Source organism: Falco rusticolus, chromosome 1 (genome assembly GCF_015220075.1).
Source record: "Falco rusticolus isolate bFalRus1 chromosome 1, bFalRus1.pri, whole genome shotgun sequence".
In the NCBI taxonomy this organism is placed as follows: Eukaryota; Metazoa; Chordata; class Aves; order Falconiformes; family Falconidae; genus Falco; species Falco rusticolus.
Genome location: NC_051187.1, coordinates 36,842,308 through 36,867,364, shown reverse-complemented (window position 1 = coordinate 36,867,364; position 25,057 = coordinate 36,842,308). Strand labels below are relative to the sequence as shown.

Sequence of the window (25,057 nt, the reverse complement as noted above, 5' to 3'; positions counted from 1 at the left end):
CCTCCTGGTGTCCTGTCAAGGCTTTGTGTGTAAGGAGGTGCTGCATCCAGACAAGCAGGCTGGTGTATGGATGGTCACTTAAAGTCTGTGAATAAGCCTCTAACAGTCTCTGTCAGCATAGCCAAGTCGCACTGACCAAGCCCTTGTCTCCTCCACCTCATGTGTGTTTAAGGGCAAGGGGGACCAGCGGGAGGTGCACAGGACTATGGCAGCAAAGCCAGAGAAGTGTCTGGACTCACTGGGGGCAGGAGTTTGGACCTTCAAAGGTGTCTCTTGTGGTGGCTGCAACGCTGAAAGGTGCAGCCCTCAGGGAAGGACGGGTGCCAGGGCTGCTCCCTTGCTGCAGTCTGCCTCTAATCAGCTGCTTTGTCAGCAAGACATTTTCCCATCCTCATACATATGCAGCCATCACTGCTGGGTGTTTAATGATGCTCTCACTTTTTTTTCTTTGACCCCATGGTGGGAGGTCCCATAGCTCTATACAAGGCTGTCAGACCCCAGGCTGTGCTGACTTTCTGAACAGGGATGTGTTTTCTTCTTTCTTCTCCAGAAGGGTACAGCAAAAGGGCGATACAGCATGAATGGCAAAACCAGCCAAAGGTGTTAATTCCATTCTCTCCCCCAATGCAGCTGGTGCTGCACAAGCAGCTGCACTAAAAGCTGTTTCTGCTGCAGCCTCCGGATCCCCTCTGGCATTTGGAGGCTTGTCCCACAGAGATTGCAGAGCATCTCCTTTTGGTGCCTGTTCTCCATTTGCTGCTTTTGGCATAGGACTTCAGACACAGACAATGCTACGTTCAGCATGGATGCAGTGTGATTCTGTGCTTCGGCTGTGGTGTTGGTTTTGGGGTTGGATCATTCATTGCTGTTGAGATTGTCTTATTGTCTTAGCCTTAGCCAATGCCTACTGGCTCTGGGGTGCTGCCTGGTTGGCCACGATTAAGATTCTTTGTGTGTACATTTATGAGGGTTTTGGGATGCTGCTGTGGAAGGAGGTGAACCTTGCCCCATGCACAGCAGAGCAGCACATGGAAGGCATGTCTTGGAGGATGAACACAGGTGTTACAACACCACATGTAAAGTGTGGGAATTGCTAACCTGGCTGTGCAGTCGCTGCAGCTCCTCCAAACTCTGCCTCAGTTTCCCCCGTTCTCCCTCCATTAATTCCCTCAGGGCTCGCGAATCCTCACTTGTTCGCCTGATCTGTTCCTCTAAGGTGTCATCGTCACTTCGTCGAGAGCTCTGAGAGCAGGAAAGAAATCTTTTGCTCAGATTTCACTTTAAGAAAGGCAATTGCATTAATTTGATACTGGTTTGGGATACAGGGTACTAAACAAGGAAGACAAAAGTGTCAATGTGACTTTAGTGGAGTTTGAGTTGTGTTCACATGTACCTCCACAGTGGAAACATGCTCAGCCAAGGCTAGCACTTCTACACATAATAAAAAAAAGCATGCAGACATGTTCTCACCTTAGCATAAACCAAATTTACAGAGACCTGCTGACCACTTGGAAAAATGTAACTAAAGTCTCTGTGTTTGTGGACTTTTCTCGGGACTCTTTATTTCTCATTTAACAAATACAACTTCATGTCTATGCTCAGCCACCTTACCAGCTGCTACAGGTACTGAAATGAGGAGGGTAAGTACTCCCATGCATGTCTGCAGTTGCAGGGTCTGCACTGTCTTCCTCACCATGGCATCTCATGTAAGTCACACTGGCAATGCAACCAGCTTGTGGGTGATGGCAATAGGCCTGATTTCAGCCATAGTGAAAAGTGAGGTGTTTTCTTGAAATTCTGCACTCCTGTGGATGCTGAGTGGTCCTCCATGCTTATCCCTTCCTCCCCAGCAGCCCTGGGACCATACCCCACAAGTGCCATCTTGTGCCAGCAAAACCCTTCACCTGTCAATGTATTTGAGTCTGGCAGCTCTTGGCCAGTGTCAGTTCTCAGGAGCAGAACCTACTCACATAGGGGTTATGATGGTTTTGTGATCCCATTGCGAATAAAGCAAGGTTAGGAAAATCCCAAGAGAAATAACTGGTCTGTGATGTATGAGACAATCTGCAACATTTCCATGTTGAAACTCTTAGTTACTGCAAATCTCAAAGAAAGCCCACTTTCCTTAATTTTCCAGAATGACTCCCAGACCAATGACAGTTGCATGAGCTTGAAACTTACGGCGGTCTGACGACTGCAGGCTGAACGCCCATGTGCTAGCTTGGCTCTTGACTGACCATTTGAGACACATGGAGCAGGCTGTGCACTGTGACAGCCCATCTCTGTGGGCCACAGAGGTTTTCTGAGAGACTGGAGTCTTCAGGATCCAGTGGAAACCTGCAGCAAGCTCTGTCACCTGGGCAAGGGGACATGCACAAGCCAAGGTCTCTCTGTGCCACCAACTTACCGTGGAGTCTGCCCCATCCAGCACATTTTGTATCAGTCTTTTCAGCTCGCTAAGTGCTGCCCGTAGGCTGCCAGATGGGACGTCTTTGGCTGATGAGGTTTCTGAAGACTCATCCATGGAGGAGTCTGTAGAGACTGCTGAGTCTGCGCTGTCATTTCCTCTGAGATGGGAGCAGAGATACCGCACTTGGCAATATGCTTCCCAGAGCTGCAGCCTCAGCTGGAACAAGACAGCCTGACATTAGCCTGGGACATCAAGGCCATGGAGATCCTCCTTCCACGGTGAAGTGAGGCATGTGATTGCCAAACCTCACAAATATTTGTTCTAGTTTGCTATGTTGGTTTTGAAATGGATGCAGAGATTTACTTTCATATGGTCAAAAGGGTGTTGATACCAGAGCTGAGACCCACAGCCCCAGTTTTCTGGTGCTTGGTTCAGCTTCAAATCCAGATCAAATGCATTAAAATCCCTCTCCCTTTGTGGCTGGTCACAGAGGTCCATGGGCTTTCCCAGGGGCCAGAGGGCAAATACCTGTTCTCGTTCTTGTTCCAGCTCCTCTGCCTCCATGCTCTGCTCTATCTCAGATAGCAGGGATGTGCTGGTTGTGTTGAAATTTTGGAGGCTTCTCTCCTCACTGAGCTCTTCTACCTTCCCCTGCAGCTGCCGGTAGGACAGCCGCACCTCCTGGAGTTCCAGCTGGCTTTGGTGCAGCTTGCAAAGAAAATCAAGGAATTTGTCAAGGAAGGAGGAAAATAAAAAGTGGAGGGAAAAAAAATATGGACTGGATGAATCTCTTGGTTTGTGAAAGAGCTGAGAGGGAGGAATGGGTGTCACAAAAGAGGGTTTCCAGCCAGGATGAAAGTACTCTTGGCTGGTATTGCTATTTATTGGAGCTTAATAATCTCCAAATGTCATTAGGGACTGTTTAGACTCCAGAATATCCTGAAAGATAAAAATAGCAGGTTAATCAGCACTAAAATGAGGAACATTGTGAAGAAGTTGGGTGCAAAAATTTGCTGAAAACAACACAGCAGGAAGTGAATCCAAAAAGAAAAGTAATATAGACAAGTTTTTTAAAAAAATTATACACATATATAAATACAAAGATATATTAAAACAAGCGGAAAAAAGATTCAGACCTGTTTTGAAGAGCTGGGGATCACAGAAGAGAAACAGAAAAAGCTTGCTCTCTACTAAGATGCCTGACCCCACAGAGGGGCCAGCTTGTTCTCTGGGGAATGACGTTTGGTGACACACAGCTGTGAACACCATTGGGGGTTGCTGGAAACCATCTGAGCAGTGACAGCTATGAGGCCAGTTACTGCCCTCTGGAACTGCAGGGTCTAAAGAATCCCCTTCTGAAGCCAATTCTACTGTTAAACAAGTAAGTAAAATGAACTGCAACCAGAGTTCTCAGCTTCTTTTTATATTTACCTCATTTCCCCAGCACCCTGTCCCACTGCCTTGCTCTGATCTTCTTCCCAAGCTGCTCTTGGCTGTCAAGATGCCCCACTGCAGCTCCTGTTATCTGTCCCCAGGACCTTGCTTGCTGCCACGCTTACATAAGCCATTTTAGTCTTTCAGTTGTTTTGTCTCCCAGTTCCTGGTTATTTTCCTGGTCAATTTTACCCCAAATCACGTCTTTTACTGCATTTCCCTCCTTTTCCCTGTCCTGTCACTGCCTCCTCACCTGCAGGTCCTTGTCATGGCTTTGTCTTTCCAGGATGAGGACTCGGTCCTGCAGCTCCTCCACAGTTCCCTGGAGCAGGTCATTCTCCTCCATCATGGCACTAAGGCGATGCTCCAGCTCCCGCTTTCTGTCTGTCAGCATTTTGATCTGCAGAGGAAGGAGAGGCAGTGTCAGATCCTGCACTTTCCAGGGAGCAGAGAGGAGGGAAATCACCTTCCCAAGCAAGAAATGAAATAGCAAAAAGCAAAAGTATGCACGTATGTATTCTGTACCTGTATGAAAGAAATTGTATCTGTGTGTGGTTTAAAGCTTAGGAAAGCTCTAAAAGGAAACTCCTCCTTCACTAGGCTGCAGGGGCAGCTCCAAAGGTGCTGGGTGTGCATTGTAGGAGGCCAGGGAACAAGCAGAAATGTCCAAATGGACTAAACAGAGACCAGCCCTGCCCACCCCTTGTACCTTACAATTTGCAAGGCTGGGTAAAGCAACTTATTTTTTCTGGCTGGTCTCCAACTTAGCATGGTAGCGTTTTCTTCTATATGGGTGCTGGAGACAACAGGGTGAGCCTGTGGGATCCTGCTCCCCATGGGGCTGTGCCTTAGCACTGCCCATATGCTTTTAATTGCTGCATGTTCACCAGGTCCTCACCAGGGATTTTTCTGTCTTTATTTATGAAGACTCCTTTCTGTGCCATGCTTATTTTTAGCCTCCCAGTGATCAGTTGCCTTTAAAATTGGTTCATTTCTTTTAATTGTCAAGGGCAGTGATTTCAGGTGAAGAGGGACAGTGTGCCAAGTAAAACCTCTGTGATTCAGTTAGCTGGGAACAGTACACAGGATGAATCAGCACTACCCAAGGTCACTTCTTGTTTAACCAAGAAAAAGGAGCCTTTTCCCAGATTAATACACTCAAGGACCTCTGGGAACTGGGTATGCCATTTACTAGTCCAGCATAACCCTAAATATTCCCTATGGCCTCCTTTCAATTCATGGACCATAGACAAGTTCAGCAACTACCCACTGCTTTCTTGGCCTCTTTGGGACCGTGTCTCTTTGCTGCTTTCCAGGTTGCTGGAAAGATTTGGCCACATGAAAGAATATTAGCAAAGTGCGTGGACTTGCTATTCCTGCAGGGTAAAGGCTGCTGTAGGTATTAGAAAGCTGTTCTTAGGTGACTAATGGTTTCTGAGATGTCTCTTCCCACCACCATCGTGATTTGCATGGGCTGGAGAAAAGGGGTGCAAGAAAAATAAGAGGTATAATACAGAGATTGTATTGAGAGTTCATATTTGGTATCCAAACACTCTGCAAATGACCATATAACAGAGAAAAACATCACTCTGCCATGGGCCCCTGCCCATGGGAAGGGCACAAGGGGAAAGGGATTTGGAAAGCATGAGACAAGAAGGACACAAGGAGGCAAGGTGAGGCATGCACAGTGACAGGCATGCATGATAACAGTGATGCACACACGGGCAAACCCTTTCCGAGGCTCCATACTTACTTCAAGGACCTGCTGCTCCACACCAAGGGGAGGGGAAGAAAAGGCGAGGGGCCAGCAGGGAGCAGGTGGGAGCGGGAGGAAACAAGAAATTGAGAGATTTTAGGAGAAGCTCTTCCAGACATCTTATAAATAAAAAAAGTGGTTGGGTAATAGAGTTGGACATCTTCTACCTGTCTAGTTCCTGTCTACGTGGTCCCCAGTGACCCCTGTCAGGGAAGGTAAGAGTAAGGACAGTAATATCATTCCTGCTAATGTACCAGAGCTAAAACAGGTAGGGGCTACTTGCTTTCCTATATGTGTGGCTCAGAGGCAAGGGAGTATTGCTGCTTTCTTTGCAAGCGTGAGGAACAGAAAAAAACCCTTGCAGACCTTCCTACCGTGCTCCAGATTTTAATCTGTACTGGGCAGCAGCCCTGCAGGAGCACAGCCGTGGTTTAGTTCCTGGAAGATCCTTCTCAGCCATTCATTTTGCAGGTATGTGTGTGGCTGAGGAAGCAGTGGAAGCTGGCCCGTGCCACCCCAGCCAGCCCTGGGTTGCAGCAAAAACTCTCACTGGGGGTGTCCTTTGCCCCATAGCTACCATCCTCTTTGTTTGCTCCAAGCAGCAGGGTTTGTTTACTCAGTTCAGAGGGGTTCATTATAGAAGTTAAAACAGCCCTGGCCACCTTTTGGAAGAGTGAGGCTGAGCGTGGGTGACTCACCTCAGCCTGGAGGCTCTCGAGCCGCACGATGTGTTGGCTGCTGGAAGAGTTCTTCTCCCGAAAGTCCTCCCGGAGGGTGTGGACCTGAAGGGAGAGCTGCCGCTCCACCTCTGATGCCTGCAAGGAGACACCAGCTGTTGTTATCCCAGGGGGTCATCCCATAGACAGAAAGCAGATATCTCCTCCTGCCCACAGGAAGATCTACCCTGATATGACTTCTGCACAAGGCCTAGTTTTGGCAGAAACTCTGAAACCTGCACAGTTTAGGTGAGGGAGAGCAGCCATTCAGACCATGTTGTTTTTCCCTTGGGGCAGCCAAGGGGACACAGCCCATAACTTACTCCCACTGCAAAATAGCATGATGACTCCTTTGTCCTACAGGAAATTCAGTTTTCCTCAAAAATAGTAGTCTAGTTGGGGTTGAGAAGGAGACCAGGCCACTTGCAAAAGCGAGGGGAGCCAATCTCCATAGCCCCTACGAAACACTGCTGTTAGATTTATACTTTCTAAACCTCTGAACATCTTTGGCACAGCTCCAAAATAACAAGTGCTCTTTGCCTCTGATTTCTGGCTCCCATCAGGGCCAGACAGAGAAGCACCCGCTCCAGATGACTGTCAGTGCAGGATCGCTGGGCTTGGCCCTCTTTCCCATTTAGGAGGAGGGATGCCCCATTTATGCGGGGTGGTTTGAGGATAGTAGAAAGGCCATTCCTACCTGCAGGATCCAGGCTGCAGACAGCCCACATAAATGACAGCTTAGACATGTTAACTACTCTCCAGACAGATTTATGGCTGATTTTTACATGGTGAACACACTTGTTTAGGCTTGTAAGAGAACATAAGGTTTTTATGACAAATCCCTAATGAGACAGCACAAATGGATAGTTTTCTATTTAATTAGCCTCCATCAGGTTCCATTACACTTAGGCGCAAACCTCCTCCTCCAGCAGATTAGCTGGAAGTGAATTGATCCCCTTCAAGAGGCAGCATTGCTGTCCTGCTCAGGGCACAGGGTGAGCTGTATGTCCAACAGCAAATGCCATCAGTGGCCACAATGCCTTAGACAGGGAGGTGGAATGGGCAGAAGGGGTGGGGGCAGGCAGAGAAAACTCGCCTTGGGGTCAGCAGCTGTGAGCAGGTTTGGGAGTGCATCATTATATCTAGCAAACATGGGTCAGCATTTGACTCAGGGTGCTGTGGCTGACAGGGAGTCCAAGGGAGCAGCTCCACCAAAGGATGCAACGACTTTGCACTAGCAGTTTGTAACCTGAGGAATAAGCACACAGACCCAACCTTAGCTGCCCACAAAGGCAACACTACCCCCTCTTAAAAATGGTTCTTTATTTTGCACAATCTGCAGCAAAATAATCCAAATCAGAAGCAAGAGGTACAAGGCTGTTCCAGCTCCATTTTGTGGAGGAAACTGGCTGTTCCAACACTGCTTGCTTGCACGGGCAGCAGAAGACAGTAGTGTGGCCACCAAAATCAGCCAGGCTCTGACCACTGGTTTCTGGAATAAGAAATGGTTTCCAACAGTAAGAAATAATCTTGTCTACCAATTGGTTTTTAGTTCCCTTCTGATCCTGGATTAGCATAATTGGTCTTTTCCCCTTCTTTTAAGCCTCACATCAGAGGCCTTTGCATATCACCCTTACCTCATTTATTTAATAAAGCTTCCTTGCACCGACAGAGTACACAAAATATGATACCACAGCACTAATAGGAAACGGTTGGTTATTTTTCTTCCCTTAAGCAGCTATAGATTTCAAAGCATCCTGAACAGCTATTAATTGGTGACACTAAAGAAGATGGATGGATTGTGCTTTTTTGGAATGATTCACTTGCTTTTGTAAAGACTGGTGAAACATCTTCATGCTGAAATACTCTGCAGGAGCTATCAAGGATGAAAAAGCACCAGGTAAAAACCACCGAAGGATTTTGCCTGCAAGACACTGACCACACTCCCAAGGAGCTCAAGTGGTATCAGATGAGATAACACACCAGTATTTGATGGTTAACTGTATTATGTAATTTATATGCTAGAACAATTCTACCCACAGACAGTGTAAATGTACAATATAGCAGTAAGAAACACGGGAGTGTTAACAGCACTGTAAAAATCCCTGTTAAGACAATTTATATAGCTGCTGTTGTTAGTTCTGGTCCCCATCCTCAGATTGGAGCAGGTGCAGGGATGGGCTGCAAGGGTGATCCAGATCATGGGAAGTCTGTTACATGAAAAGAGACTAAAAAAGGATGGCTTGTTTTATCTCAAGCAATGAATGCTGAGAGAGCACTCCCTATAAATACATCACGGATAAGCACACAGAAGGGAGAAGTGCTATTTAAGCAGAAGCACAATTTTGGCAGAAAAAAATTATGTGAATAAACTGGATAAGGGTATAAAGGCTGGGAATAGGAAAATTTCTACATTTCAAAGGAGTTGCAGCAGGATTCCTCCTCCTGCACCATTACAACAGGAGAAATGGTGGCAAAAATTAATTTTGTGATGAAGCTGGATCACTTTATCACGCATTTTCTTTCAGAGGGCTGCCTATGACAGAAGGGAAATGAATTGACCTCAAAGGTCCTTTCCGGTACTAGATGGCTTGCAGGGCTGTTAAGATTTGTATTCATCAGCTTTAAATCGTCATCTGGAATTTACCTACTTGCTCCTCAGCTTACATGCTTACACATCTTATCCTGCAGTTACAGCCCACATGGAGGGAACAGAGGACTCACTTACTGATAGCATTCAGGGCCCGAAAGCAGACAGGATGTTATGGTGTCACCTCAGCATACACCATTCACATCTTATCTCATGCAGTAGAGAAAAGTAAAAATAATACTTTCTTTAGCCTCACACAGTGCAGAACACTCTCTGAGCAGCCATTTAACAGAAGTAAACAGAAATGACTGTATCATGTGTTTTCCTCCACAGGAAGAGGAGGAAAAGTCTTCATCCAGTTCTTCTAGATAGGGAAATGGCTGATACCTTTAGTTTCACCTTTGCAAAGATTTTTCATAGACACGAGACAAAGTCTTCTGAGCTGAGCGCTGGTCATGGAAACTCCGTTTTCATGCTACATTGGTTTCAGGGGTTATTCATACTGCTGCTGAACTACCCTTTCTCATTTATTACAAAGTCCAGATTTTAACATCAGTTTGCATTATTTTATGGAAAGCCATCTTGACAGTGTCCAGGATTTGTCAAGCTTTGTAGTGTATTTTCATATGGTGTCTTCATGTTTCCTCCACGCTGTTGTACATGTGCGCATGTGTACATGTGTGTTTTAAACCATGAGCTCTCTAATGATTAATTCTAACATGCTTTTTTACTTAGTGTCAACAGAAGATGGAACCTTCTCTCTGCATTTTCCCTTTATTGCTCAAATAATGTTTTTTGTTGAATTGAAGTGAGTTCCTTCTGTCTCAGCCCGTCTGGCTCTACTCTCATTATGCAAACTGTAGGGCTTTCTCTTCCCCATCCGTGTTTTCCTAAACATTAACAGCTAAAGCCTTTTGTGGTTACGTCAATCATTTAGTGATGCATTGATTTTGCTAGAGAAGTAATATTCTTTCCCGAAAGGCAGACATATATCGCACATCATAGCTTTGCTCTGTAGTTAAGAAAGAATTAATTTCCTGGGTACAGGCAAATTAGCCAACACAGCCACCAGGCAGAACTTGAAACATATCTGCAAAAGTGTAGACATCAATTCACAATTAGATATATTCAATCAGCTGTGAGATTTGTTTTCTGGACTTCAGGCAAGGTTTAGATGAGATTTGGGCAGTGCAAGAAGAGCAGGAGGACATTTTGGCCTCTGCTCTAATTAAGGGCTTTTTTCATTACAAACCTGATTAAGTTTCCCTAGTGATTAATTTTGAAGTGCTAAAATACAGAAAACTGTGCAGACATTTGGCAGAAAAATATGGCTTACGAGTTACAATAACTCTGTAGGGTTAAACATCTGGAATATATGAGCAATAAATAAATAAATATAAATACATTGGAGCACTGATGCTTCTGTGAAGAGGGGATCTTTGAAATGTTTGGGTTGGACTGTGAGAAATGAATGGCCTGTAGATTAGTCTCATTCAAAGAAACCCCTCTTTTGGGGGAAGACTTGCTAAATAAAACTAACTGCATCCAAAATATCCAGCTATAAGTCATGTCAGAAAGAAAAGGAGAATGGAAAAAGTTTAGTAGACTGTACCTGGGTGAAGAAGCCGATGTTTCCATATGATTTACTTCTACAAACAAGATGATTCAAATTTAAGAAAGGATCTCAAAGATTTTATTGCCTAAAATAGCTAAGAAAGAGAAGTCCTAATTAGTGCTAAATTTGTAACACTCGGGAGAGTGTGTTACCCCTTTTATTAATTTGCTAATGGCTGAGTTCAAGGGACTCCCTGCTCCCACTGTGGTACCATTAACACTTCAAACCACTAATCGCTGCCTCCCCTGGCTTCGGGTTCCTGGATTCAACAGCTCTTCTCTGGGAGGAAAATATATTTGGTGACTGAAACGCAAGTAAAGGAGGAAACAACAAACGTCTTGCTTTAGAATAATAATTAAGAAAAAATACATTAATCTCGCTGCTGAGGGAAGCCCCAAAGGATTGGGATTGCTGCCCTGTTGCCACAGCCAGGGTTCCTGCACCCTGTGCCCACCAGCAGCGGCGGCAAGCCTGGTTTGCTGGGCTAGCTGACCCATGCCAACAAAGCAGTGAGGCCATGGCTGTTTTCCAGCCCTCAGCACACCAGCACCATAAGCAACCATCTTTATTTTGCATACCTGGAGGTTTCCCAGTTTAGGAATCTTTGAGAGATTTTTTTTACCAAAGCTTTTTAATTCAGGTCAACTTTAAATTGTTATTCGAAGCATTGGTCTATCCAGGAAAGTACTTCTGAATAACAGAAGGTGATGCTTGCCGTTTGTCACCTTTTGAGGGCTTTGGTTTGAGTTGAAGATTTATATGCGCAGAGGAGCAAACCCCTGATGGAGGGCCCCTGCACCACCATGTAGAGAAAGGCCATAGCTCCGTGGTGGGCTGCCGGGTGCCCACCCAGCCGCTCCCTCACTGCCCCTCCCTAACAAGACTGGGGGGGAGAAAATAAGATGAAAAAGCTTGTGAGTTGGGATAAAGACAGGGAGATCGCTTACTGTTAGAGGAATTTGAAGTAAAAGCAGTGACTGGGAGATGCAATGGGCAAGGCTCAGATGGGGCATCGCCAGGGACTGAACAGCGGGGGATTTTTTTTGTTGTTGTAAAGTAGTGAAGGGTGAGGGGAGCTATACTCAGCGTGTAGATTGCTCATCTTTATCGTGTTGTAACAATACCGCTTCGATTTTGGCGTGAGGAGATTTTGTTTTTGTGGTTGATGGCATCAGTGAAGAGTGTGTGACGAATGCGTATTTAAATAATTCTTCAATCTGTGTTTCACTGAGGTGAGGGGTAGAATTTATTAGGTTTAGGTGTCCAGGCACTGGCAGCGGGGCTGCAGGGAGTTCTGTGAGGAGAGGGCAGGGCTACCTCAGGCTGTGAACAGCCGGTTCCAGCCGGTCCCGGCTGGTTCTGCACCAGCCTCGCTGCAGGGCGCAGGTGAGCTCGCCAGTGACACCTGCAGCGCCTCTGAAAATATGCACTAAAGAAAGGACAAAACACATTCTGGCAGAGATGTATGAGGTAAAAAGTGTGACAAACAGCCCTGTGAGTACCCAGGTTGGAGGAGGAGGAGGAGGAGGAGGAGGAGGAGGAGGGGGACCTGACTAAGCCTTCGCTGGAGGATCTCTTCCCACTGCTCCCCAGTGCGGTGCAGGACATTGGAGCTGGGGAGTGCTGTGCATCATGGCCAGGGCCAGCATTGTCCCCGTCTCTGCCAAATGATGTGGCAGGTCTGAATCCTCCTCTTTTTGCTGCATCCCTCGCTCTGCTACTGCCCAGGTAAGGGGAAATTTAACTACATAAAGTATATAGCAGCTTGGCCCTGGTGTGAACTGTTGTGTGAAAAAATAAGAATTCAGGAAACCTGCAACACTTCCAAAATATTTTGGTTGTAAACAACCACCAGAGACCATAAACATTGATGCCATGGGATATTTTTAGAAAAAATGGTTTTTTTAAGATTGTAAAAGTGCTAGGATAGCACTATCTAATATATGCCTATTATATATCCAGTAGCTACAAGCAGTCTGGCAGGTGGATTAAATACCACCAGCCAATGTGAGTGTATCTGCTAGCTTTTGCAGGTCAGATTGACTTCCTAACACAGGTTTCTTTCTGCTCAGAAATCATTTTTGCAACCTGCCATAGCACCCATCAGCCCGCTCCCTAGCATTCTTTGTTTTGACTCCCAGCTGACTGCTGCTTCATTTAGGTAAGATTTGTGAGGCGGCCACTGTAGGGGGGACATGCAGCATCCAGCCTGCGGTGTCCTCCCTGGGGCCTGGCACTGAAGTCATACACCTATATGAAACGGTGAGCTGGATGGGGCATGCTGTCTTCCTGTCTCTGTCACTTTTTTTCAGTGCAATTCAGGCAAATTAATCTGTATCTCACATTTGGTGCCTTTATACCACACACCTTCATGCTCAGCTACCTGCAATGTTTTTACACCCCTGCAGGTCTCTTATTCAGAAGGTCCTACAGTCCATCTCTGCTTGGACAGAAGGGATTGATTTTGCAGCACGCTGCCTGACCTCCTTTGTTACAGCCATACAGGCTGATGAGCCTTCCCTTCAGTGGGGAACAGGCTGACATTGTAGAGCACAGGCCATCTGGATTGGTTGGGGGGGTCCTATACTGACAACCAAGCAGGTGGGCAAGAGAAAGAAACAAATGAGCATTTTTTTAGCATAAGATGGACTTGTCAAAAAAAAAAGGGAATCAAAGATCTAAAGGATGAGGATCTGTAATTGCCAAAGCAAGGAGTCTGAGTAATTGAGAAGAGGCACTGGAGTTACTCTTTTATAAGCGTCAGACTCAGGACATGTTACTGAGAGGAATAGCCTCGTGGCTGTAGCATTAAACCTAGTCTGAGGGGATTCTGTGAGACAAAGGATAGCAGTGGCATATTATACTAAGATCTGCCCTACTTCCACAGTTGTGACATTTTGGAAACATGATTGCTTGTGTAAAAGTGAGAATTCCCTGCTGCAGATCTGTTCCCCTTTCTGTTCTGTAGGACAAGTAGGAAATGCTTAACCTGTTCTTCAACCTCACTCCTATTTACCTGAGTTTTAAAATAAAACAAAAAAAAAGAATATGAGTAGTTTCAACACACTGTAGTCATGCAGTGGGCTCTTCTGGATGGCAGTGAGTCTATGCCACATCAGCTCAAATGCTTCACACCTGAGAGGCAGAGGCTAGTGGGGGAGCTGGCTATAAGAGAGAACAAGGATCAGCTGGGTTTTTTTCTGTGTGGCTGTGCTTGCACCTGCCTATTAAGGTGCAGAAGTGGTGTTGGGGTGGAGCTGTTTAGCTCCTTCGTGGAAACCTCTGCAAAATCTGAACGTGCATTGCCTGTTTTGAGGGGTGAAGTGCTTGCATTAGCTGACTTTGGTTGGTTCCTGTGTTTCTGATGGCTGAAGTGCTGCAACTGCTGCTGGAGATAACCTGAAGGTACTGCAAGGTACTGCTACTTTTTAACTTCCAAGTGTCCTTAAAATATACTTTTAATAGTGATAGTGAACTTTTGCTGCATCACTAAGCAAAGCATGAAAGAGTAGTTAGGGTTTTCCTAGCAATATAATTGTTCTTTTTTCCCTCCTATAAGGCTAGCTGATGTATAAGAACCAGTTTTCAGGATAAAGCTCTGAACGCTTTGGCAAAGAGCTCAGGGAAACGAATGCAAAATGGTGGTCTTCATCTTGTATTTCAGTAAGTGCTTGGATAACTGGCCGAGGCCAAAAACCATTATCTTAGGCTAAATCATTTTATGGGATTAGGAACTTCTGTTTAGAGCAGAAACAAAGGCAGTTGTGTGCCATATGCAGGCAAGTCTAACTGGGTATAATATCTCTAGGTTCATTGTTTGAATGAAAGAAATAGCTTCACAAGTGGATGTGGGTTGTGCACATGTTTTAGGAGGTGCTTAAACACGAGCCTCCCTTTTTTGTGGTTTGTTCTTGACCTAAGCATTTGGCTCTTGTGGAGAGGAAAATACAGTGTGTGGAAAAATGAGTCAGTCTGCTTCCTGTGGGAGGGACTGCCGGAGGCCTGATGCTTTGAATGCTGCAATAAATTAGCACTGGAGATAGCACTTCGTGTCCTCCAGGCACACTTTGTCCTCTAAGTAGTGCACGAAGTGGCTCTTGCTCTCTGTATGCAAATTCTGCTTGCAGAAGAAGTGTGGGAGATGAGACAGCTTTGCACAGTGACTCCCAGGGCTGGTGTCTGTTGTAGGGCTCTGGATGGAGAGCTGAATATGGGTCTTGTTGGCAGCAACTGGGCTCCTGATTGTTGAGAAGGAATAGGGTAATAAAGTGTAAGACTAGCAGGCTCTTCTAGTTCTGTGTAGATGCTGCACATAACCTTGAAAGAAGTACTTGTTCCTCTGCACTTTAGTTACCTATTTGTAAATGGAAGCAGAAAGGCTTAATGGCTTAAATAATCCAGTCTGGTGATGCTAAAGTGGAGCTGAGAGGAACCCCCACATTAATTTCAGTGGAGCACAACTTGGGTCTAGTGTGTCACAAGGGGATCTGGGACTTTCAGGTTGGTCTGTTGTCTGTCCCCCACACCTGTGAGACTGCAGTTTCTCAAGTTTTGCCTTGGTCTAGCAGAGGAAACTGATACAGTGTGAAAGCTGGATGGTCTGTGTTTTGTGTAAGTTAGTTCAGTGGTCTGCTCTCCTAGTTAACTTCTAATGCATTTCTAACCTTAATTTCCATGAATACATTATTTTTCCCTGACAAAAGGCATATTTTTATCTTGATAGAACATTTTGGCCAAGTTACCTTTGATGTAGATTTTTAATCTAGATTTTTTGAACTCAGTTTGACTCTTCTACTTGAGCTAAAGGATGAAAAATATTTCTTCCAGTAAATTTCTAGTGAGCTATAAGTGCGGGTCAGATGATAGTCTAATGAAATACGAAATGCCTAACTAGTTTGGGTATAGCTGTACTGGGAATGTGAGGACTTAACTTGATCATTAAGACATTTTGAAAAAAGAAGCAGAAGCTTATGATGGTGGAGGCAAAGAGAAATGTAACATACCCTCCTGCTCTGAGGGTCTTCCCCTGGTAGCCGGAAGTCAGGACAGTCAATCTCCATTCTTGAATTTATTTTTTTATGAAATTGGTTTTAGTCTATGACTTTAAACCTGGAGGTGTTCAAACTCAAATGTCAGTGCCTGGAAGCAAGGGACAATAATTAATCTTCTTGCAGTCTCTTACTCTGGCTTTAAGTGCTCTATTTCCTTTATTTCAAAGAATATTAACTGAGTTCTGTTGGGGATATCTAATAGGTAATGGCAAGCTAGCAGCTCTGCCTGCTCTTGAAATCTTCATCTATACACCCTGTTAAGCTCCAAATATACTCTTTTAGGATTTAGTAGTAATATACAAACCAAAAGCTTTCCAATGTGTGTAGCCTTGATACTCAAACTTGGATGTACGTGTCTAAGTGCACAAAAATACTGGTGTCCGTTCCTATACATGTGAAATGAGTGGATGCCAAAAAAAGATGGGGCAAAATTCAAGGACCTGACTTGAAATATATTTATCTCAGGAAGCCTTCAAACAGGAAGAGAGAAAATGTTTTCTAAAATGTAGCTGTATTTAAACTTTGTGGTAGATTGACCCGGGAGATGTTTTTTTAGCTTTTAAATCTGTGTGAAGACTGACTCCCAACGACTTCTATCAGGCTGTTTCTTAATAACAGTGCTGATATGTTTGCTCATTTATTTCACAACTTGATGAATTTATTTGAAAACCTAGAGGAGGCAGACTTAAGAAAGCAAGACAGAAGGTGTTCTGTGCAGAAGGCTTACTCCTGATAGCTGATGCAGTAGAACTTCTGGCTGCTTTCTGTAGAAAATTAAGAAAACCTTAACCCCATAGTGAATATTGGCCAGGATGAGAGCTGCAGCTTCAAACTATTCCATTAAAGCTTTCTCTTCAGTGAATGTTTTTATCACTGATACGTGCAGTAGGGTCATAAAGGAAAACTGAGTACCATAAAAATGAGTAAGTCACCACAAAGTTTTGGGAAAAAAACCCAAAACCCACATGGCAGCATGTCACAATTGTAATGCTTAAATAAAAAGGTCCTAATCTACTTTCTTGAAGGATTGTTGTACAGCTGCTAGGTAACATTTTACTTAAAAATATTTCTTGGTCAGCTAGTATTAGATCTGTCACTCTAAACACAACAGAACTGTGCTGGATACCTGCAGACAAAGCTTCTAGAGATACTATTTAACTTATCAATACTTCTTCCTGTACTTCTGCAGCCTCCAGCTATTCCTGAATTGTTTTCCCTTGTTGGCAGCATGAAAAGATCTGTTTAGAGCATAAGGTCTTCCAAGCAGACTTCGAGCACAAGGCAGACCTTGCTCTTGAAGATTGCTGACAAAAGATAATTACAATGTGTTCGTAATAACATCTGAGCACTCAGATCTGCGGAAGTGGAATACAGATCTATACTTTATACATTACCATATGTAAAGTATATAAATGCTTGTCCTCCCTCAGTCCAGCTTCGCTCTGCTTCCACTAAGGTTCAGCATAAGACTCAGTGCAGCAGGTGCTTGAACACAGAAGTACTTGTTTACCTTTTTGTGCAGTGCCACAGGTGTAAGCACTAAGGGGATTAGGTCTTGAAGTCGTGGATCTTCAGGGCAGGGGCTTGGCCCTCAGGGCAGTCTGCACCTTGATAGCACTTGTAGTGGCGAATATGTAATAGTAACTTTTAGCATAAGCCAGAGCTGCTAAATTAAGCCACAGCAGGTGTATTCAAAGTCAAGGGTAAATTTTTTGAACACCTGTAACCCATTTTTTGGGAAGCTGCTGAGCTCTAGTGTAAGTGGCTAGATCTTCTTGTGTGTGTCAGCCTGGCAGGTGAGGTACTCGCCTGAAGAGACTGCATGGGTATTACTGCGGCCAGAGTCTCTGGATGATGGGAGAATCAAGAAACAAGAATGTGGATCTCTCCTTGGAGCCTTGTCCTCCTACAATCTAGCTTTTAAAAAGTTCTTGCATGAATTTAAATAACAGCTTTTGGCAAACTCACTGGCATTTTAGTACTTCAAGTCCTACAAAAAGCTGTGCTTGGAAATAAAAAATAAAGCTAGACCGCGGAGAGCAAACTTAGCTGGAAAACAAGGTGGGTACAGCACATACTGTAGGATGGTATATGAAATATACTAGGTTCTGCCAAATCATACACAGAGGAATAATCAAGGATTGGAAAGAGCCCTTCAGTGAGTCTCATGCTTTGGTGGATCTGTGAATATCACTTAAGGTAAAGCATGGATCCTGTATGGGTGAAACCATCTCAGTCACAAACCCTTCATGTGTTCAGTTATTTTTTTGATGGAGTGATGCAGTGCTGTCAAAAGAAGAAAAATCTGCTGTGGCAACATTCCAACAGCTGTTAAAATAACTGCATGTGAACTAGAGTCCTCTTGCAAGCATTGCAGACAAAGACTCTGTGCTTGGCTGTGGGCAAATTTGGCACACATATACTATACTTAGATTTGCACCTATGGCCAAGGTTTTGCAAATGTAAGTTGGGCAGCATTGCATCAAAAACCCTTCCCCGCAGTTGAAGATGCTGCTTAGATGGATAAGAACCATTCAAGTTGTGTTTTGTTTTGGCACTTGAGGCTGTTGCTTTCTGACAACAGACACAGAAAGCTTGCAGTGAGCCTAGGCTGGGGCAGGGAGCAGGTGCCAGGCAGACATAGGGACTGGGGGTGATCTGCGGCTCAGGTTTCTGTACAACCAAGTCATGCTACTGCCTGCAAACCAATGCTGGGGTATGGAGACCTGTAAGCACTGCAAGAGATATTAGATTGGGAAACATTGTACTGACAGATGCTGTGATCATTAGCAGCCTGTCCTGCGTATCTGATGGTGAGAAGGTGGCTGGAGCTTTGATGGCTTAAGCTTTGTCTGGAAAGAAGTAGCATCCTTCATAAAGCTGTCACGACCAGAGGAAGGGGAGCATGCTTCCCTCCACTAAAATTCCCTGATTTACCCTCAGTGATCTGGAGGGTCAGAGTATGTAAAGGCCTACTGGCCCCCTTTGGGAGAAGGGGGAGGGGGTGAGGAAAAGGTTGTTGATTTTGGCTCTAGTGCTTTTAAGCAAATGTCAGCACTGTTGTGTCATGTACCCTGTGTATGTGCTTTCTGGCCCTAACTAGGTAGTAGGAGACCCGCTGAAGTACACCAAGTAAAATAAAACAAAATTTGTGTGGCAGTGGCTGTTCTTCAGCTTCAAAGTCTCCCTGACAAGTTATTGGGTTGTTGGAGCGCACTTCATTTTGAAGGCCCAGTTTGAGCATGCTTATACTTTACCTGTGGCAATTTTCATTGCTTTCCAGTTACGTTCTCTTATTGCTTTATCTTCAGCAGAGAGGGCTGCCTCGCACAAGTGTGTGTGGATTATCCTGCACTTGAGTACGGGCTGATCTACTGCTCCAGTTCTTATGCTACTATAGTAGGATTTTAAACTGGGATCTTCCCTAGTGTTGCTGCGTATAAATGATTAACTTTCTCTTCCTCTTGCTGCCTGAAAGCAAGAATAATGTCATCAGTGACAGAGGAGATCATGATATTCAGCTCTCGGCAGATTTTATTCCTCTTGCTGCTGTTGGTGAGTCTTTCCATGTGCACAAGCCTGTGGTAGCAATACTAAATCTACTGACTGCTTGCTGTGTGCAGGAATGTCTAAAATGGTGTCGCTTCAAACTTCTGCCAGTACATAGGCACATGAGTTAGGAAGACTTTTATCCTATCTGTGCTAAAAGTCGCCTGCCTTAAGCCACTGATCCCTTTTCCCCCTCCTGTCTTGCATGTCATGAGGTGTGTGCTCGAGTTGGCAGATGGCTGGGGAGCAAATAGGTCCACAGAAGCATGCAAAGAAATTGGGTTGCATCATGGCTAACCAGCTTGTGCCAAGAGTTGGATTTTTTTCTGCCTGCCACTACCCTGCCTACGCTGGCTTCCTTGTTGCCTCTTGGGTTGGCTGTTTTGTGACCTACCTCCTGGAACAAGCTTGGAGACCTTTTTTTCCTCTTCTCTCTCAGCTCTCTCTAGTTGATTAGTCTAATAGATATCAGCCATGGCACACTGTTGAATTCACATACAGACATAATGCTGTGCCAGAGATTTGTTTGCTTAATTACAGAATACTTCTGCTGTAGTGGGTCTGCTTTTGGTTTTGGTGCTGAGGCTGGTGCTTCTTTCTTGGCTCTGCTCAGAGACATTTTTTTTGTTCTACTGAATTAGAGCAGATATCCCCAAGCTGGAACATTCTAAAGACTTAGATGGACTGAAGAAGGAACATGTAGTTTACCGTATTACTTGTGCACCACAGGTGGCTTGTTATCACTTACTCTCACTGTTAACACTTCTGTATAATGCAGTGCTGCTTGGCTCCCTGCACTGGCATACTCTGCATTTCCTACATGGAGACAGGTCTCATCTGTCTGATGTTAGTACCATGCTTGGCAAAAGCCTGCTCTGGGTGCCCAGGCAGGCAAAATGGGGTACCAAGAGACAAAAAACTTCTTCCTCACCAGGCTCAAGCATGGTATGGAGCAGAGAGCTTGTGGTGTTGGGGCTGTACCTCCTTGACTTGATGCTTTGGTCATGTCCACTTGAGTAGCTTAGAGGAGTGGGGCAGGAGGGTGCAGCCTATAGTTGCTTGCTCAGAGGCAGAAAGTCTCAGTACAACTGGTGTCAGAGCATGCACATGGATTTCAAGTGTTGTCCTGAATCGAGGCTAATTTTTAGAAATTAATAGGTTAAAGCATAACATAAGTTTGTTAAGCTCTTGTGGGGATTTGGAATTTCCCAGTGTGATCCCCACTGGCACTAAGAGACAAAGGAGATAAAGATATTAGAGCCCAAGTTTTCAGCACAAGCCTTCTCTTAAGTACTGATTCAGAATACAGCTTTACTTGTCAAGCTGTGAAATGCTAAGTATATTCACATCTCAAACTTATTTTGTTTGGAGGACAAGACAAATACTACCACTTAAAAAGCTCCATATTAGTTTTCATCCTTACTCAGGTTTACTGAAAGGTTCTTGGATTTAATATTGTTTATGGCATCATTTTAACATTACCAGGAAAGAGTGTTTGGCCAGGTCTCTTCACAGAGCAGGAATTTACACGAGGGTTATAAGACTCATTGGGGCTAATCCCTGATAGCATTATAGATCATCTGACAGTTGCCAAGGAGACAAGGATAATCTCAGTGAGACAAGATATGTGAGAAAGGTATTTATGGACATTTGCCTAACGATGCTGGTGGAATGCACCAAAAAGTGATTATTTGAGTGCCTTTGAAGTACTGTCTCTTCTATGGTGACTATAGGACACTGGTATACCAAAAATTTTCCCTGTTACATTAAAGCAGTAGCAAACTTGCCTTGATGTTTCCAATTTATCCTGCAGTGGCCTCACTACTGTTGCGCAAAGGGGCAGACAAGGCTTTTGTGGTGTTGCGAGATGGCTGCCCATCTGTCTGCACTCTGCGGCATCAGCAGACTGTAAGTATAAACAATCCATTTTAGTCTGCAGTGCTGACACAGGCTTAATGAAAACTGTCCACTTCACGTGCTTGAAATACTAGCAGGTGTCTCATGCAAATGTCCTGTATGCCAAGTGATGTGAGGGGAAGGAAGAGTAGAGGGGGGTGTATATCTGTATATATAGATATGTGCTTTGGCAATGGTTTTCCAGCATAAATAGCTGTTTCCTCCTTCCTTGACCCCAGGGTGAGCCCTGTTGCACCATGGCCAGCTGGCTGTGGATACTTGTCACATTCCCTGAGCTGTGGGAAGGGTTAACATCACTGGTTACTTGGTATGTGGTTCTGAACAGGCATTTTCCCTGACCTGGGGTGGCTTATAGCTATGTTTAGGGTGACTAAAAGAAGCAGGAGAGCTAGTATCTTCATCTGAACAAGTTCATGCCTGGAAAGACTTCTGCATCACCTGTTTCACATAAAAAAATATTTTCTTGGCAGTGTGCTCTTTGTCCATGAGCCAGGCAGAGATTGATGGAGGAGGCCTGTGTTTGGGATCAGGAGCACTAAAGCTGTGAGGTCTGGAACTGTCGCACACCGGGCAAATCTTCCCCTCTTGTGCTGAGATGAGGCAGTGACCTTAATGAAGGGAGAAAGGCTGCTTGTCTCCTTCTTTCTCCCCCAACTTGACCTTCTTAGTCTGTGGTACTATCTCTTGATGGAGGATTATGAAGGATAGGAAGACAGAAGGAATTTCTCAAGTTTTGAAAGCTTAATGCAAATGAGTCCTTTGAAAGGAAGGAGCTGCTGAGAGCCAGCCTGCAGCTGATGGGCTGTGTCTCGTGGTGCCAGAGTTAATCTTTCTAAGCAGCTCTGAGCTGCTGGGTTGGATAATACCTGGAATGGAGGAGGCCTCTTTAAATGAAGTAAATCAACCTATTAATCCTCTGTAGGTGGGTTTTGAGGAGTAGTTTTAGATTGTACAAACTGGTGGCTACAATCTCAGAGGTTTCTGCTGCAGTGGCACCTGCCTCCCCTTCAAGGGGTTCAAGGTAAAACTGTTTGGCTTGTCTATTGCAGCCAAGCAAGAAGATTGCTTGTGAGCAATGTTTCTGCCTGCTCTTAAATGGCACTATTATCTATTTACTTGTTTTGGGGTTTGTGTCCAGCATGGGCTCCATATGCAGGCAGGGTGCTGCCTGAGAGATCTTGAGATGCCTGTGTTTACTTAGCTTTAAATGCACCAGTGATATGCAACTGCATCTGGCAGAGAAAAAAAATGCTGTTCCCAAGTGTGTATTATCCTTTTCCACCTCTCCCTCTGGGCAGAGCTCATTCCTCTGTACCATGAAAACAAGCCAGATGAGCCCGAGCAGCCTTGGACAATTGTGCATTGACGGAGATGAATATGGGATAGCTCAGCAGATCTGGGTGTAGTGGTTTCTTGCAGCAGAGATTGATAAAGCAGACCAAGACTGGGACACCGCTCCTTGTCTGCAGCTCTGCAGGGTGAGGGCCTGTGCCCATGGCACCAGTGCTTCAGGCACCCCAAAAAGAGGCAGTATGAATGAAATCATCAATTTTGCAAACCATTTGCCTTGCTCTTAAAGCTTTGAATATTTATTAGTCAGCCTCCACCAAGATGTTTGGTCCCTTGTGCTAAGGTGAAGGAAAAAGTAAGAAGCACAACATGTAGGAAGAATTTGTGCACAAAGGGAAGTACAACATCCAGTAAAGCCTAGGGAAATAAATCTCTCTGGAATAGAGATAAAAACTACAGGAATAATTTGAGTTAGCAAATTCCTGTGCAGCTTCATAGCTGATCAATAAATGTTGTTTGAACAAATACCACACTGCTAAAGTCTACAGACAATCTCTTTTGAACAAATGCAGTAATTTCAGGCTTTCTCATTTGGCTTCATCTGAACATAAATCTGCTGGGAAGTTCAAGAGCTCATGTTCAAGCAAAGGTTGGAACCTACTTCTGAATAGTCCCCTGTTTACATTTGTTTTCACCCTTCAGTTACTTCATGTCAATGTAGAGTGAAAATGCAAGTCTGCTCCAAAGCCTTAGAGATCACTTACTTCTTGTGAGTGTTCCTTAGGTTTCTCTGCCTCTTTCCTTCAATGGTCATAAACAGAAAGAAGGCTTCATCTGATGTTACTGAAAGTCTTGCCTGCGCAAAAGACAGAGAAACCTCAGAAGGCCTCTTTCAGACTTAACTTTGCCTAGTTCTTCTCATGTCAAGGCAAAAATTGGCCAGCCCTGCCTAACTGTTGACTACTGTTTCCCAAAAGCTTCCTTTGATGAAGACCTTGTGGAATCTCTGGGCCATCTGTTCTCCTACTCAGCTAACCTTACAGCTAGGATGTTTTTCTTCATGTCCATTCTAAATCTCATCCTGCAACTTATACGCATTGTCCTTTATGTAAGAGATATGGCAAGTAAAGCTTAAACTCTGTAAAGGAGCAATGTCTGGACTCTTTCCTGGGGTAGTACGCTTCCAGTATGAGACATAGTTCACTAGAGTCCTAGTCCACACCTTAAAAAAAAAAAAAAAACCCAAACAACAAAAAATCCCAAAGCAAACAACCCTTGCCAATAAAATATTAATCCTTATTTTGTAAGATGAAGAGAAAAGCTCAAACTCTTGTGTGGTCTGTCAAAGTGGAGAGGAGATTTTACCTTTACTAGGGTCTTGTTTGTTGGCTTACATTGACGATCACTGCCTAGTCTCTTAGTGCTGCAGTTTTCTGGTGTTGCAATAAAATCTGTGCAAAACATTTGCTAACCATGTAAAGAAGCAAAGGAGAACTCTTTAAGTACTTCTCAGAAAGGTCCCCTTCTGTTAAAATTTGTGGGTGTTTACCTGGTCTTGAAACACTTCACCTGCAAAACTACTGGGACTATGGATCTCTTCTGTAAGTATAGACCCCTCTAGCAAAGCCTTAAGGTTTGTACCTGCCTCATGGCCCTGGTGTGAGCAACAAATATGCTGGTCTATACCTGACTTGCAGAAGACTTCAGTTTTCCTTCATCTGAGCTTGTAGGCAACCAAATACAATGGTGTTTTGTTCAAGAAACATGAACATTTTATGCTAAATAGCTGCCAAATGGAATAGCTTTCTAAGAGCACCCCTGTTACTACAGAACTCTGCCAAATCTGGAAGTGGATTCAGGAACAGACTTCCAAGGATGTAGAGAACAAGAAAATTGCAAAGCTGAATTCTTCTTTCTTGGTGTACTGAATGTGGAGGCCAAACTAACCCCAAAGGAACAGAGGGATAACATGGTCTCACATCAGCTTAAGGAACAAAGCTGCAGAGACAACTACCAGCCTGAGGCTGGTGATAACTTAAGCTTCAACTGATTTTTGTATCCAAGAGGGGAGGAAGACTGAGGGACAAAAGGTAAGGGGGAAGCAGTGAAGACAAACACAACAGACTTTTAGGTCAGATGAATTGCACAGTGGAACTGGTAAATGGTATTTAAAGGGCAAACTCAAGTGAGCTGGATGCCTTAGGTACCCGTATATTCCCAGATTGTTTAACTGTTCTATGATAGCTCTACATCTATTGCACATCTGCATTACTGTGCTAATCTTGGTAGAATGATAACCCAGCTGAAACTATCCAAGTAATTCTTCCTTTTAAAAATGTTCTTTACATGCTGCAAAACTAGAATCTATCAAGGACAAGTAGTTAGGAAATGGTGAGAACAGTTAATGGAAATGTTCCCAACGCTTCTGATCTAGGCAGTCCCCCTCTCAAACACTGACAGGGATCCTGTCCATGAAGGAAATCTGGTGTAAATCCCTGCAGGTACAGAACTGAGCCTCTACAGGAGGACACCTAATAACATTTTTAGGCCAACCTGTATTTCCTCCAAATTAAATGCTCTTTTGGCCTACTTCTGAGCAGCCTTTTACCCCAGTTGTTCTGTCATGCAGGTCACTTGATTTATTTCCTAATGTGTCAGTTGTTTCCTGTTGTACTCTCCTCTAGACAACTTCTTGTACCTATCTATGGTGGTATTTCCCATCCCCATGG

At 44.5% G+C, this 25,057-nt stretch overlaps 1 protein-coding gene across 6 annotated transcripts in view; it reads right to left on the bottom strand.

The window, feature by feature from the left end:
* Positions 1-25,057, bottom strand: part of BICDL1 (BICD family like cargo adaptor 1) — a 55,007-nt gene that overhangs the window by 16,579 nt on the left and 13,371 nt on the right. For 2 of the 6 annotated variants that reach the window (XR_005106188.1, XM_037399998.1), the window contains exons 3-8: positions 6,299-6,415; positions 5,598-5,609; positions 4,098-4,244; positions 2,939-3,118; positions 2,408-2,626; positions 1,099-1,242 (exon numbers count right to left, since the gene is read on the bottom strand). Coding sequence is in view for 5 of the 6 variants with exons in the window: in XM_037399998.1 (XP_037255895.1) it covers positions 1,099-1,242; positions 2,408-2,626; positions 2,939-3,118; positions 4,098-4,244; positions 5,598-5,609; positions 6,299-6,415 (819 nt within the window). In the remaining variant the exon portion in view is untranslated. The remainder of the gene's footprint in view (positions 1-1,098; positions 1,243-2,407; positions 2,627-2,938; positions 3,119-4,097; positions 4,245-5,597; positions 5,610-6,298; positions 6,416-25,057) is intronic. The other 4 variants (XM_037400154.1, XM_037400076.1, XM_037400362.1 and 1 more) reach the window with 4 other exon arrangements.